Here is a 15,048-nt window from a genome sequence, read left to right as displayed (position 1 = left end):
CAGGATGAATGGGAAAATTCACAAGAACAAACAAGAGTGAGGTCATAAGGCTGCAAACAAAAGAAAGGTGTGAAGAAATGGGATCAGTTGGAAAGCTGAAAATCTAGGCTCTAAGCTGCAAAGAAGGAGGTAACATGAACAGGGAGATCTCTAGGAGAATGGCTTCATTTCTGCAAGCTAAACCATTTGCTGGAAGGCTTATGATAGAAGGAACAGCTGGGGGAATGCCAAGGGAAGCCAAGCTGATCACCATCAGGGAGGCCTCCCCAAAGCCCTGACTTCTGAAGAGCACCACCAGGCCTTGAGAGAAGGCCTCCTCTACTGAAGGAGTCCTTGCCCGAGAGGATCAGGAAGGAACCTGAACAATCAGGCTTGCAAAGCAGCTGAGAGGAATGCTTTGCCAACTGTCTTCGTGCCCGCAAAGTGTTAAAGCAGCTGCATCTTTGCAAGGCCCACACGGCAGTCTTCAAAGAAGCAGCACCACCAGCCTTCCAAAGGATGCTTGAGGACGTTCTCTCAGACAGGGCCTTCTCAGCAATGGCCCCAACATTTCCTGGGGAAAGTGCTCCACCCCTCCCGTCAGTGTTCAGAAGAAAGAAAAGGAAGTGCTTTATTTGTTCATTTCCGCCAGTTGCTTACATTTGCATGAATTATTTGTGAGCTCTTGGTAGATCTTTCTTCTTCAAAAAGTGAACTATAAAAACAACCCCAATGATATTTTCTGAGAAATTCCAATGATCTAAATATAACGGCACATTTACTTTTCTTTTTAGGGAGCACTGTTTTTCTTTCTTTCAGCATCGCTGAATTAGGATGCAGATTGTTTTCAACATCTACATCATATGTTACTATAATTTTATACCATACAGATGGAGTAAACATTTAATATATACAAACAATAAGAATGTGGATTACATTTGTTGGGTACACGCTGTATTCTTTTCAGGGAGCAGCACACAAATGGTTTGAATGAAAAATAATCAAGTTGAAGGAAGAATCCACAAATGATTTATTCCCACAGTGCAAGAAATTGGCCTTTGCATTTAAAGGTCCATGTCAAATCTAAGCAAGATGCTAAAAATAGAAGAGAAAGAGTGGAATTTCACCAGCAGCCCGTCCCAGCTGCACAGCAGGAAAAGGCCATAGCAAGGAGCTTTCTGTATCTGGTATACGTATCATGAAACAGTAGAAGAAACACCATCATATTGCTGTAATCAGAACCCTTCTTACTCTAGGAAGTTTATTTTATTTTTATTTATTTCTTTGTTTTTATCCCGCCTGTATTATTTTGATAAATAGCTCAAGGCGGCGAACATACCACATACTCCTTCCTCCTCCTATTTTCCCCACAACAGCAGCCCTTTCAGGTGAGTGGGGCTGAGAGAGAGGGACTGGCCCAGGGTCACCCAGCCGGCTTTCAGGCCTCAGGCGGGACTAGAACTCTCATACCACACCTGATTGGCTGTTGGGCTGAGAGAGGGACTGGCCCAGGGTCACCCAGCCAGCTTCATGCCTAAGGCAGGACTAGAACTCACGGACTCCTGGCTTCTAGGCCAGCACCTTAACCACTAGACCAAACTGGTTTCTTTCAACTTTATTACATTCCAGAAAGACTAAGGAGACAATCAAAGGCTTTCCTTTGAATAAAATAGGCTTCTTTTTATAATTTGCTCCGATCCACCTGGATAACATATGTTTCAAATGGAAATCACAGCAAAGGAAACAAACAGTCTTTTGGAATTACATTATACATCTGCTGCAGATTCTACTCTCAAAAATGTTCCACACTCCCGTGGTGATCTAATATAATTTATCTTTGTCATCTTTATTTCTCCCCAAGGAATATATTCAATTTATTAAGTTAGCTAGCAAATGTGGATTTACCTAACAGGCAAGATATCTTTAGAGAAAGTAAAGGTGTGTTTTTTGTTTCAGCAGGGAAAAGGTTACAGACCTAGAAGTTTTAAGAGTTGATATGAGTCATTATACATGTTGGCTTTGTTAAATGTAACAATAAATTGTTGTTAATCATAGCCATGCCATTCCCCTATCTATTCTCCTCTGTCATAATTGGTAGAACTCTGTTCATAAGTTTTTGTTTCCATTCGAGATGAACAACAATTAAGGGTTATGTCCAAATCTAGATAAAAGTGGTTAGTCTTTCTTACGGCGGTCTGAAATAAACCATATTCAAATCATTATTATTACAGTCCCCCAAGGCTAGCAATAACTTTTTGAATCTGCTTGTGATAAAGAGAACTGTTGTGCATTGTCTCCTTGGAGCAAAAGAGCTGGCTAATTTAGGGGCATGACATTCTGCAGGGCTATATTCAAATGGTTAAGACATAAATTAAGGAGAGAATGCAGGACTGTCTAATGCCTCTAATACGAGGAATGGATAGAAATCTGATTTTTCTATCCCCATCTGACTTGATTAGAGGTTGAGTTCTACAATGGCTTGGGAAGAAACAGCAAGTGTTGGTTTATGGAACTTCAGCTCAGTTTTAACCATCTCTTGACCTAAAGAACTGAAGCTTGTTTTTTCGGTCAAATGTGTTGCTACACAATCCCTGCCCACCACGGAGCAGTCTGCTCTAAAACCGTGATGCTCCTTTCCAATAATACTCTTCACTCAGCCCATGCAAGGAATTTATTGCTGAAGAACCTGGTATGTCATTTCCCTGCAGCTCAGAAGAGACAGGGAGGATGAGCCAGGTATTGCCAATTATCTCTTCTTTTGAAGATAAGGACTATTGCGTTCTTTCCCCAAAAAGCAGGCAGGTAGCCTTGTGAATAATAAAAGTAAAAAGAACTGAAAACATCTTCCCACATTTGTCTAGGACAACAGAAGGAGAGATAATTACAAAACTTCCCCCAAATTCTGATAGCAATTTGCCAAAATATATCAATAGTATTGTGTTAAGATGGCATGTATAGGAAGATACTCTCTTTTCCTTTAAACAAAGTCTGTGTTGCATTTTTGCTTATTTTGATAGTTGACCCCACTTTTCCATAAAATTACTATTAGGGATGGGGATATTATTTTCCCAGAGAACTATGTGAATCATACAACAATCCTTCTCCACGGACAAAACTTTACAGCTTTGATATGACCATGTACAAAGAAAAACAGGGCATCGCCACACACGTTCCTTTCATTGACTCAGTGGGGTAAGGCAGTGTCTAATGAAGAAAAAGGAGAAGATCAATGTTCTGTAGGTAGATGAGCAGATGATGATTCTTATGCCTGCACTTCATAAATGTTGAGAAATCAGGATAGTCTCATAAGCTATTCAGTAACCATGAGCCGAAGATAAATTCACCCATAAGATATCCGGATTTGCTTCCATTTTCAATTAATTTCAGCATGCAGTTACCACCAAAATTAATTACAAAATGTTTTTAATCACTGATATTGGATTATTGCTCTACAGCTGATTCTGTAGTGTGAAACCATCAGAATCATTTGGGCATTAAAGCCCCATGCTTTAACCGCATGTGCTCATGGCTCTAAAGCAGGGCTGCAATGGGGGGTGGGGGCAAGAGGGGCATGTACCTCGGGCGCCGTGCTGGGGGGGCACCAAACTGAGCACTGGGTGGGTCCCAAAATGGGCACGGAATCCATGTTTGCCTCGGGTGACACAGACCCTAGTTGCGGGCCTGCTCTAAAGCCTTGAAAATTAAAGTGGAAATACAACTGATAAATCAAGAGACTGACCTGGACAATTATTTTTAATTGGCTTAACAAAAGCGGTTTGCTAAAGCCTCAAAAAGGCCTTTGGGATGAGAAAAAGAAAAACTTGAAAAGAGAGCAAATCCTACGACAACATCAGCATGGACTAAAGATCAAGGTTGTTAGAAGGAAGGAATATACAGTTGGTTTCTCGGACCAAGGTTAAAATAAGACATGTTTCTATAAAGCTCTGGTAACCCTTCATGGAATTTTTGCTGACACCAGGACTGAAAAGTTGATGATTTATGGATTTGCATATGGATGAGGGATGGTTATGGGAAGAAGAGATATTTGTTTGTAACCTTATAGGGGGTGAAGAGTTATTAAGTTTGTTTATACTTGTTGTGATGAAGATTGGAAGTCCCTTCTTTATATGTTTCTTTTCTTTTTCTTTCTTTGCACTTTTTATTCTTTCTATTTCTCCTTCTCTGAGTTTAGTTTGTATTTGTTTTTACTATTGTAATTAAAATCTTCAGCAAAAATTATTTTTGAAAAAGAGCATGTGCTCATGGACATTTTACCTTGGAAGAGACTGGGTTCCTTCAAACCAACTGAAGTTCCCTTTCAAATTTAGACTGACAGGAAGGGAAGTAGGGATAATAAAAAATACAAAGTGGAAAAGGAATGGCGATTGTGATGCAGGAAGTCCTGCTGGCAAACAGAAGCATTGTTCCATAAGCTACCAGGCATGTTTCTCAAGTTGGGTTCTACCAACATGCAGGGTCTGCCACTCTTGTACCACTCTCCCTGCCATACAGTAGCATCCTTGCCCAAACAACTCACGCTCATTTGTAAGTTGGCGGCGGGTGACCCCAGGCTTGTGATACTCTATGGTTTCAACCATTCTATGGTATGCCATCTTGGGAGTGAGGTCAGAAACAGTCTGGAAATTCATGGCCACCACAAGCTTATCCCAGGTGAGACCTGGATTTTGCCTTGGAGCAGCTGCAACATGACCTGAGACTGGGGAACGTTAACAGCTATCTTCCATTGGGGTCAGATTGCCTTGATTGCTAATGGAGCTGGTTGGTGCCACCAGGTCTGCCTCAGGTGCTTAATGGAACCACTCAGTTTCCAGAGGCACTTGGGAATTTTCTGAAACTTTCTGCCAAGGCCTTGGCTGCTAACTGGAAGAGAGAGGCAGCTGTAGTCCTAGGAGCATTGCACCCAAGTGACCCCTCCCCACCCACTCTCTGAGGGGAGCTGGCAAAATGGCAACGTATTACAGCTCTTCCTTCACGCTGGACAGCTGGTCCAGCAGTCTTTCTGGTATGCTCTAGGTCCTATTGCAGAAATATACACCAGAAGAGCAATGGCTGGGTTGCTGTGAGGGGTTTGCAGGGCATCTGGAGAATAAAATCACTCAGGTTGACTTGTAGTTAGGTGCCAGCTGGGCAAGTCCAACAAAGGTGAAAGAGGCATGATCTTGTGAGATGATCTGGGGTGAGTTTGAATCTATTGGTCCTGAACAAACAGAGAGGGTCCCCAGCTTTGCCTCCTGAGGATTGGATCCCTGCCCTTCCTGTTTGGTGAAAACCTCAGAGAGGTGACGAGAGTCTTGGTCAAAGGAATGGTGAAGGTATCCTTGAATGAGGGGTAGTTCTACTTTTCTTGAAATAGGCAGTGGACCAGTCTTCCCACCTTCCCTTTCTGGGGAAGATAGTGACAGGTAGTTGCACAGGGATCTGGTTAAAGCAGATTACCTGGACCCTTCCTAATCAGGGTTCAGGCCTGGGTATAGAACTGAGACCAAGTTGACTGCTATTACAGATGACCTGAGGTGGGAATGAGGCATGAGAATGCAACCTTGCAGGTCCTTCTAGATCTCTCAGCGGCTTTTAATATCAGCTTTCTCACATGCTTTTAGGGTTGAAAGTGGGGGATGCTCTTTTGTTCTTCTCCTCCTGCAGGGATTGTACAGACTCTGTTTGATCTATCCCATCCTGAAATACTTCATGACAAACAATTAATTACAAAAGAGGGATTTCTATCAGTCCCTTCTCAATATCTTAATTCTCTTCCACAGTCAGAAAAATCTGCAGTGAATTAATGGAGCCTTTTTAAGAGTTGTTGACATCGAAGCTCAAAGCGTTCCAAATACTGGACAGCTTGTCCACCATCAGCAGTGTTGACAGTTTGGACTGAAAGCCTCCAAGCCTCCATGATGAAAGACTTCAGCCACTTTTCAGCAACTATTTGAAGTACGCTCTTCATCTTCCATGTGAAATGAAGAGGTTATCTCATAACATGAAAAGTTACTCTTTTATAGCAGCCTATGGAAACTTGGATTAAACAACCAGCAACCAGCCAGTGCAGATGCAAGCTCTTTAACGGTAGAAGAAATGTCCTTTTTTATTGTTCTAGGAGTTTAGGACAGTTGACTTGCTAACAGTTTCAAACTACCTGCATAGGGGTTTCCAGCTGATTATGTCAAAACTAGCCATACAAAACTTCTTCTTAGGGGTTATGCACACTGGGATATTGTAAACTGTATTTATTTACAGTTGGTGACCAGCAAAGTAGATGCTGGAATAACCCATATCCGTCCCAACCTGAATATCCTCCAAATGTGTTGGATTTCAAGCTCCCAGGATTCCTTGCCAGCATAACCACTGCCTACACTGGCTAAGGATTTGGGGTGATATTACTTTCTATGGATGTTTAGACAGAGCTGTACTGTCTCAAGGTCAATTTAGAACCCTTTCAATTACTAGCTATGAATATATGAAAAATAAAGAGATTTTCTTAGGCTGTGGAATGGGATGAAAACAAAATGAAACAAATCACACACAAAAAAACAAGTTTGGAATCTAAAACTTCAAGAAGACAAACCTATTTCATGTTATCAAGCCCCTGGGCTGTCTACAGGGCAGTATAAGCATAGTTTTATTTTATAATAATGTTAAAAGATGACAGTATCTTAGCCTTATATTCATACCTAATTTCCCCTGAGCAACAGGCAATGGCCCTGAATTGTCTGAATCAGTTGGGGCAAACTGAATTTTCTAACAGGAAAGTTAAAATTCTAATGCAGATGAAAGAGAGGTGAGAAGAAAAAGTGGGTCTTACTCTATTTCATTTAGGGACAATAAAACTGAGTTCAGCGTTAGTTCAACGTTTGGCTTTACCCACTTTAAGGAGAATAAATCACTTTTAAAATGCAAACGTGTGGACACACACCAAGACACCTTTATCCGCTAATGAAAAGCAACTATCAAAAGCAGTGTTTCTCAGCCTTAAACCTTAGGAGCCCCTCATGACCGCTTGCAGAACCCGAGGTGCCACGGAACCCTGGTTGAGGAATGCTGGTCTGTATGTTCCACAGTCCAAACACCACGCCCTCAGTCCCCTAAGCTACCCCTAAGAGGGGGACTGGGGCACTATCTCTCTACCCTGACATGGATCCAGTCCAGGGGCCTCCAGCATCACAAGAACCCAGCTCACTGCCAAATACCAAATGCACCCAAGATATCAGTCCTCTCTCAATGTCTTGGCGCCACAGAGAACTAGATGCACAGATGGCCCAAGGGCACCAGACAGCGCAGTGAAAGAGAGGGCATACTGGGGATGTCAGCAGGAAGGGTGACTCCTGGGACAGACCTGCCCGTCTCCCTCCCTCCCTCTGCATAAGGATTTGAACAAATCTGAAGCTCTACACGCAATGCAACGTGAGTGATAACTAAGAACGTAAAATTCACTAACTTGCGAGCTCTGCCTTTCCCATTCCGCTGCTGCTTCTACCGCTTGAGCAATCTTCTCACGGTCTTTGACTCTCTCTGCTTGCCATAATTCTTTTTCCTGGTCATGCAGTTTTTTCATGTTTTCTCTTTCTGCTGTGACTGCTGCTAGAATGGCAGCCTGCAAGGCCTCTTTCTCAATCTGCCCATCAAAGAACAAAGTCACTGTGAATCTAAGTACGAACGTTTCAGCAGTTTAGGTAAGTATCCAAAATGGTGTTTATGATCCCTAAATGTCAGAGGTAGTTTTAAAAAAAAGCCCTCGAGTTTATTTAAGCTAATTCCGAAAACTGGATTCATTTTAGAAACTGAAAATATTGTTCTCTTTAGTATTTGATTTCCAGTTTCCATCTTTTTTTAAAACAGTTTTTTCAGAAGTCCTCTGAATGGAGCCTTTACACTGAACACTTCTGCTGTAAAAACCAGAGTAACAAATTATGAATATAAGCCAAAGATCGCTTCCCCTTATGGGCTGTAACACGTATATTCTCTGTTCATACAGTATGATATTCTTTTCTTTCTACCCCAAAATAACAGGGCAGGGACAGGAAATACTATCTTCAGCACAGCTGCTGGTTGCTGTATGATAAGGCCAAATGAGGGCACCTTTTTTCCTCGTCTCACTTTCTCACCTACAAAAAAGGAGAAAAGATGCCAGAGAAAGGCAGGAGGCACGGCTGGTGTTACATCAGGACCAGAAAGTGTCAAAGAAGAAATAAAAATAAAGTAAAATTTAACAAAAATGGCACAAGGCAATAATAAAGCTCGGCCTTAACTGCTTTATCAAAATAACTTCTTCTCAAAATATCCACCAGATAAAGCTTCACGGGATGGACACCAACCATCTAAAGCTCTCAGTGCTTATTACAATGACTGAATGGAAATAGAACAAGCTTTCATGTGTTTGCAGCACTTTGTGTTTTAGATCTGATGCAGTTTGGTAAGACAATGGGTACCAAGAAGAATAAGGACTCAGCGTGACAATAAAAAAAATCCCTCTCATTAACAATTCCAGATTTCAGGTATTTACTTGGTACGTGACCATCTTCTTCTCCTCCTTGAAACCCAAAGCAACAACATGAAATGGAGCTTCAAAAGGCCGCCCAGGGACAATTTCTGCATGCTAACGTACCTCTGCAGCTGCTGCCAAGGCCTCCTTATTACGTTCCCTTTCCTTCTCCATACAGTTTTCCAACATTTCCTAGAAATACAACAGAAAGTATTACAGCTTGTAAAAAATATCTTCCAAAGAATAGGTATCCACAGAACCCAGAGGTTTTGTGCATCGTGGCATCTTGATGCAGGCTCTGCCCCTTCCATCTTTGTGTGTGACATCACAACGCAACTACAGAAGAGGCAGAGCCTGTGTCACAACACACATTTCATCATTTGTTCATCAACTTGCTTCCCTCACAAACACTCACATGTTCCAAAGAACTTAGCTTGCATTTTCTTTCTCAGACATCTAAGCCTTCTTAAGAGGACACTTCATCCCTTCCACATAGCATAATCCAGAAGGGCCACAGCTGAGCACATCTGGACAACCAGCTGCTGGAGCAGAATTTGGTATCTAGGATGCTCAAATCTGAAGTCAGCTGAAGTGAGAGAGATGGAACCCACTGGCAGTCCAGGGATGAACCAGAACAGGAAAATGAAGTTTGGTCCCTTCCCTTGACAAGCCAGAACTAGGAGAAGTCCCCCTAGAAAATATTCTGGATGCTGTTTCAGAATTTTATGCTGAAGAACGATACACCCAGCTGTCCTGCCACAGAGCTGAGATCACAAGAAATATCTTTGCTTTAATGCTTATTTTATTAACGCTTCACCCCAATTTTATATGTAAGCTATTTTTGGAGGCCCTCTGCCCTAAAAGGCTGCCTAGAAATATTTATATCAATTAAAAATGATATAAGTAAATAATGATTGACGAGGTGAGATTATCCTGCAGGGGTGGGTATGCAAACCACTCCCTCCTTTGTTCTTAAAAAGAAAACTAAAGTGAAGGAAAAAGAGAATAAGATATAAAGGTGCAAAACTTCTTAATGGCAGAAATAAATTATACCATGTTAGCTTTTACAACTGCATCTTAACTGCTCCATCTCTACTTCTTCTCTTAGATAAATCCAATCTGGGGAAATCTACTTTCTCCCTTGAACCCTCTTTATGGTTCAAGGCCTTCTGCCCAGATGTGGTGTCTTCCTGAAAGAAAAGATAGCCTAATCTCTGAATGACTCTTCTTGGTTCTCAATGACACCCCATTTTCAATGGTGAAAGAGCTGCAGACCTTACAGTACCTTATATTCCTGCAATTGCTGCAACAAGGATTCTTTTGTTTTTTCTTCTAAGATTTTCTGCTCTTTTTCCAACATATCAAGCATCCTTTGATGCTAAAGGAAGGAAGAAAGGAAGGAAGATTACATTTATATAAATGACAGACAGCAAGTAAAACCAACTTCTGTGTTCTTCAAACTGGTTATATTCATGGGCATCCACTGGGGTGGCAGTGGGGGAAGTGACATCACACCTGTCAGGGCATCATCAGGCAGACGACAACCTGAAGTGTGTGATGTCATTGTGGCTTGTACTGAGATCTCTATGGTCCTATCAATTGGTTAGATAGAATATACTTGAAAAGCACAGTACAATCCTTGATGTGCAGTTTCCTCAAGGAATGGCTCCCCAACCTGCATGCCACCCCCAAGAAGGCCATTATACCTCAGGTAACAGTAGCAGGAAGGGATTTTGGAAATCAAATAGAGTCTTCAAGAAAATTTGGGTGAAGACAGACTCAGAGATTGGGAATGACCTTTCAAACAAAATGTCAGATCCCCCGATCAAAGGTTTCATAGAAACCCTTATCAGGGCATCTCCCATCATTTCATTCTCTCATGTTGCCTGATGGGAGGTGTGTGTGAAGTTGGAGTGTAGAGTGGTTTATTATGGCTATGGAGCACATCAAGGACACGGGGTTGAGATATGCCAGGAATACCATCTGGATGGGAGGAGGAGTGACATGGTTTCATGGGAAAGGGGACTAACTAAGGGGATGTAGTTTTAAATTAGGTTTGAGCGGGAAATCTTTATTCGCAGCTTGCCTTCTGTACCGTTCATTACACTTCATTAAAACAGTTAAAGGAATCCCAGCCTCTTGACTGTGCATGTGTGAATGCTCGAATGATCAGGTGCTGACACAAAACAATATCCCGTGAGAATCATGGGCAATTATCCCCTAGACCCACTCAAAGTCTTGGCAGTTGTCCTCTGAACCTACTGAGCTGGCCAAGCTTCAGAGGTAACCCTATCATGATTTCAAGTTGCAAAAATGGCTTTCTATTGCGTATGAAGATGCTCAGTCACCCACGTGGAGCCTCGTCTGTTTCAGGGCAAGGAAGTAGAGCTCTTTCCCCAGGGATGACCTGAGCAAAAAAAGTCTAAGGCAAGCATGAATGGATGGGACAGGATGAGATGGGACAACAGAGAGAGGAGGAGGGGATGGCAAATATTCCACTCTTCTACCTACGTGCCCTCTTGGGAGTCATGATCTCACATATATTCTTATTCCTGAACAGGATAGAAACAAGAGTCCACAAACATGGTTATCCTCATGCTTTTCCCCAAGACAACCAAGGCAGATATGGCCACAGCCAACACATCTGTGAAAATTACAACTGATGAGAACATCTGACTTCAAAATGTTAAGAAAAATGGAATGATTCCTAATTAGAAAAAAAAAAGCAACTTATCATTTTTAATCATGAAAACAGCCATTATAATAACTAACATATGGATCTTTTCAAATAGAAATTTATACCAGTATACATAACAAGTTCCATCTGCATGTCTCTTCAGGATGGACAAAAAAGAGAAAGCATGGTTGGTCCTAAAATGCATAAACTTTTTGAACAAGAGAGGTACCACAAAAGGTTTCCAGGATTCACTGGCTATGTTCCACAGAATAATTTATACAAGATTTAGCTGTATAGATTTATAGCTCGTGTTCTTCAAGAACAAATACTCTTCTTCAGGCCAAATTGCCCAAACAATTTATAAAATTATTTTGCCCCAGCCACTGCAGTCTTCACAAGATGAATTCTCTGAATTTAATTTCTAAAAAAAAGAATTTCCTAAGGTTTGGCTTAAAAACCTATAGGAGAAAGGGGAGAGTTTACTGTAATGAGTCAATATGTAGACAGAAACATTGGCTAAAGTAATTCCAACTCCTTATTCTATATAACACGTGTATAACAAGCCATATATTTGTTTGAAAATTGATAAAATGTCTTCCGGAGGAAGGAATGACGGACTGAAGATGGACCTTCACAGCATCCCATGGTCACATTTTTGACCTTCCTGGCTGGCTTCTGGCAAGCAAAATCAATGGGGAACCACATGATTCACTTAACCACCATGTGGTTCGCTTAACCACCTGTGGTGATTCACTTAACAACTGCCACAAAAATGGTCATAAAATTGGGTTGGAGACGTTTAATGACCACTTCGCTTAGCAACCAAAAATCTGGTCCCAATTATGGTCATTTAGTGCTACCTGTATTTGTGGTACCTCAGCATTTGTCTCTGATAGTGTCATATATCTCTTACTCCTTCCTGGGGTCCTGACAATTTGCTTAGGGGTGTTAGTGTGGAAATGTGCTTTGCACAGATACATCATTTTCATAAGATGCATTCCACCATTGCAAGGTAACTGCACAAGATATCAGACCAATATTTACATACATTTATTATCTTTTGAGTCCAAGTAAGTAAGAAGCGCATATTACTGGTAATGTGATTGACAAATGAGAAGATTATTTCTTTTCCTCCTGACAAGTATGAAATCATAAAATTACTAGGATAAAGGTATATAAGACTCAGGACTCCTACAATTTCTGGAATATGCCCTCATTTCTTCTCTGCAAAAGGCAGAAAAAATGGCATTCCTGTCTCAGCCCCCTCTTCATTATAGAAGATTGCCCTGCATACATACAAGTTAGGAAAACAACTTTCTCTTGTAGCGAGAGAGATTCTTTGCAAATTGTTTATTTGGCGTCTTTGTATATATTAAACTAACAGCATCCTCTTTTCAGTTAGAACAGCATCCAAGTATTGAAAGTGCATAAAGAAAAATAAGTCATTGGAAGTGGCCCATGCAAAATAAAATATAAGCACACCCTTTTTCTCAGAATCCGATCTTCAGATCATTTGATTTATGTTTCTTTCTAAACATTGCAATAAACTGGAAACAGATACATTAATTTGGGAATGCGTGTAGATAACGCCTAGAATTGTAACCCAAACACTCAAGGCACTTCACATATAGCCACTCAATAATCTTTAACTCTCCTTACAAAATGGGTAATATTTTGCCCCCATCCTGACCGACTGACCATTTTACAGGCAGGCTATGACATGAAATTGCACGATCCCATTTGCGCTGAGCATCAGACTGAAAATGCCAAACTCGTCCTGCATATTCTTCACAGTTAGATCCAATGAGTGGCTTCAGCATTGGAAACGTTTAGTGCAGTTTGAGAATGGCACATCATGTTCAGGGGCTTCTGCAGGGAGGGGGGGTCAAAAGAGTGGCCGCGATGGCATGTCCGTCCCCCCCTTTCCGTGTGTCACATGCCCAGCAGCCATCACAAGGGGGTGTGGCTTTGATTCCAGGGAAGCCAACACCTTGGCTTTTGTGACCTCACCCTCTTTTGCAGATGCCCTGGTTGTATCGCTTTTGGTCAGAGCAAACAAATTTTACAGGCAAAGGATTTCCACGGTAATACCATGACATTGGGACGGAAATTGTATTGTGTCTGAAGCTCTTAATTCTCAGCCTCTCTCACCCCGGAATGCAGGACCATTGGCAGGTTCTGCTGCAACCAATCCATCCATTCTGCCCTTCCCTTTTCTGCAGCCACTGAGTTCCTTAGCTTCTCTGGGAAGAGACCTCCTGTTTTCCCTACATTATTCCAGGGCACCTCTCACCTGAATGGAATAACAACCTCAGAGCAGACTATAGAGAGGTTGACAAGGCAGGATCACTCACACCTGCAGCACTATTCAGACCTACCGAGGGGTCCATAATCTGCTGTCCCACGTGCTTGCCCTCCACCCGCGCCCTAACCTCCCATCTGAGTGAACAACTTGCAGAGATAATTAGCCCCATGACCTCTGATGAAACTGGATGCAGCAGAAGAAAGGGCTTCCGTCGTCTGTATTGTCTGTTTCTGTTAGACGGAAGGGGCTCACAGAGAAGAGCTATTTTGTAAAAAAGACTCTCCAGAAGAGAGTCTTTTTCCAGGGCCAGACCTACCTACCTACCTACCTACCTACCTACCTATTTGGATTTTGTTACCGCCTATCTCCCCCAAAAGAGGGACACTGGGTGGTTTACAATAAAATTAATACAATAACAATACATGTTAAAATCCCATAGAAATAAAAAAACAAGTTACAAATATAAAATACAATATAAATAAACATAAAATCCAAGTGGCTCTAAAGATGCCAATCCGGTGGGAGGGGCTCTAAGGCGCAAACCACCCCCACGAATGGCTGCCCACCTTCCCGCCCCAAGAGAGATGGCAGAACCAAGTCTTCAGGGCCCTCCTGAAGGTCAGGAGCAAAGGGGCCTTCCTCACCTCCGGGGGCAAGATGTTCCAGAGGGCGGGGGCCACTGCAGAGAAGGCCCGCCTCCTGGACCCCGCCAGATGGAATTTTCTTGCAGACGGGGTCCATAACGTGCCCTCTCTGCGTGATCGGGTGGGGCAGGTTGATGTGATGGGGATGCTATATAAGAGATTCTGGCCCCTGCAGATGCCCCTGTTTATTTGTCCTCCACCTTCGCCTGGTGAGGATGAGACCCAGTGAGGTCTGCCCCTCTCCTGGCCGCTATTGCTGGCCAAAGTGAGGAAAGGCATAGTGCGACAAGGAGATCGCCTCCTCCTGTGGGAGAAGCTGCCATATTCTTACGGGCAACAGCTTTACATGGCTGATGTTTTCAGCAAAGCTGCATGCAGACCTAATTGCTAATTCAACCAGTAATTCCTGCCCTAAGGTATCTTTTTATACAGTAAACTGCACACAAAATAAGTAAAACAATAGCCATCGGTGCAGTTGAAAACTCCTACAGTTATGCTTGAAAAAGCAACAGATCCTAGCTCAGGAAGGATGAAAATTTAGGTGGAACAACTTTTGTCTATGGAAAAAAAAGAACAGGGAAAAAAAAAAGCTCTGAAGGACAAGTTTGCAAAAAGAAGCCCAAGACAAAAGTTCAGACACAGGTTACGTTTTTCCTGCTAGCGTTTCGAGCAACTGCTCCAGATGAAAATGTCTGATGTAGAGTCAAAGATAAATACAGCCCTGTGGTTTTCCTTGATTCTAGTTAAAAAAGAAAAAGAAAAATCTATTTCCTGGAATGTGAGTCAAAGAGAATAATGTAAATAGATCGAATCATGTTCATAAGCAGGTACGTTTTTTAAAAATGAAGTCTGTGTTCGAGGAATCGTGACAAAGCACTCAGAGACCCAGCTGTGAAGTCACACTATTTCAGAGAACCCAGAAGTAAACCCAACAAATCACCTG

General features: G+C 42.1%; 1 protein-coding gene across 2 annotated transcripts in view; it reads right to left on the bottom strand.

Annotated features, from left to right (window-relative positions):
* The window catches only part of CCDC91 (coiled-coil domain containing 91), a 97,432-nt gene that overhangs the window by 19,758 nt on the left and 62,626 nt on the right, over positions 1-15,048 (bottom strand). For both annotated transcript variants that reach the window (XM_063308359.1, XM_063308358.1), the window contains 3 exons: positions 9,765-9,857; positions 8,603-8,671; positions 7,436-7,612 (listed from right to left, as the gene is read on the bottom strand). In XM_063308359.1, coding sequence (XP_063164429.1) covers positions 7,436-7,612; positions 8,603-8,671; positions 9,765-9,857 — 339 coding nt within the window. The remainder of the gene's footprint in view (positions 1-7,435; positions 7,613-8,602; positions 8,672-9,764; positions 9,858-15,048) is intronic.

This window comes from Candoia aspera, chromosome 7 (genome assembly GCF_035149785.1).
Source record: "Candoia aspera isolate rCanAsp1 chromosome 7, rCanAsp1.hap2, whole genome shotgun sequence".
NCBI lineage: Eukaryota > Metazoa > Chordata > Lepidosauria > Squamata > Boidae > Candoia > Candoia aspera.
The sequence above is the reverse complement of the archived record's forward strand: the minus strand, read 5'-3'. Positions and strand labels throughout refer to the sequence as shown.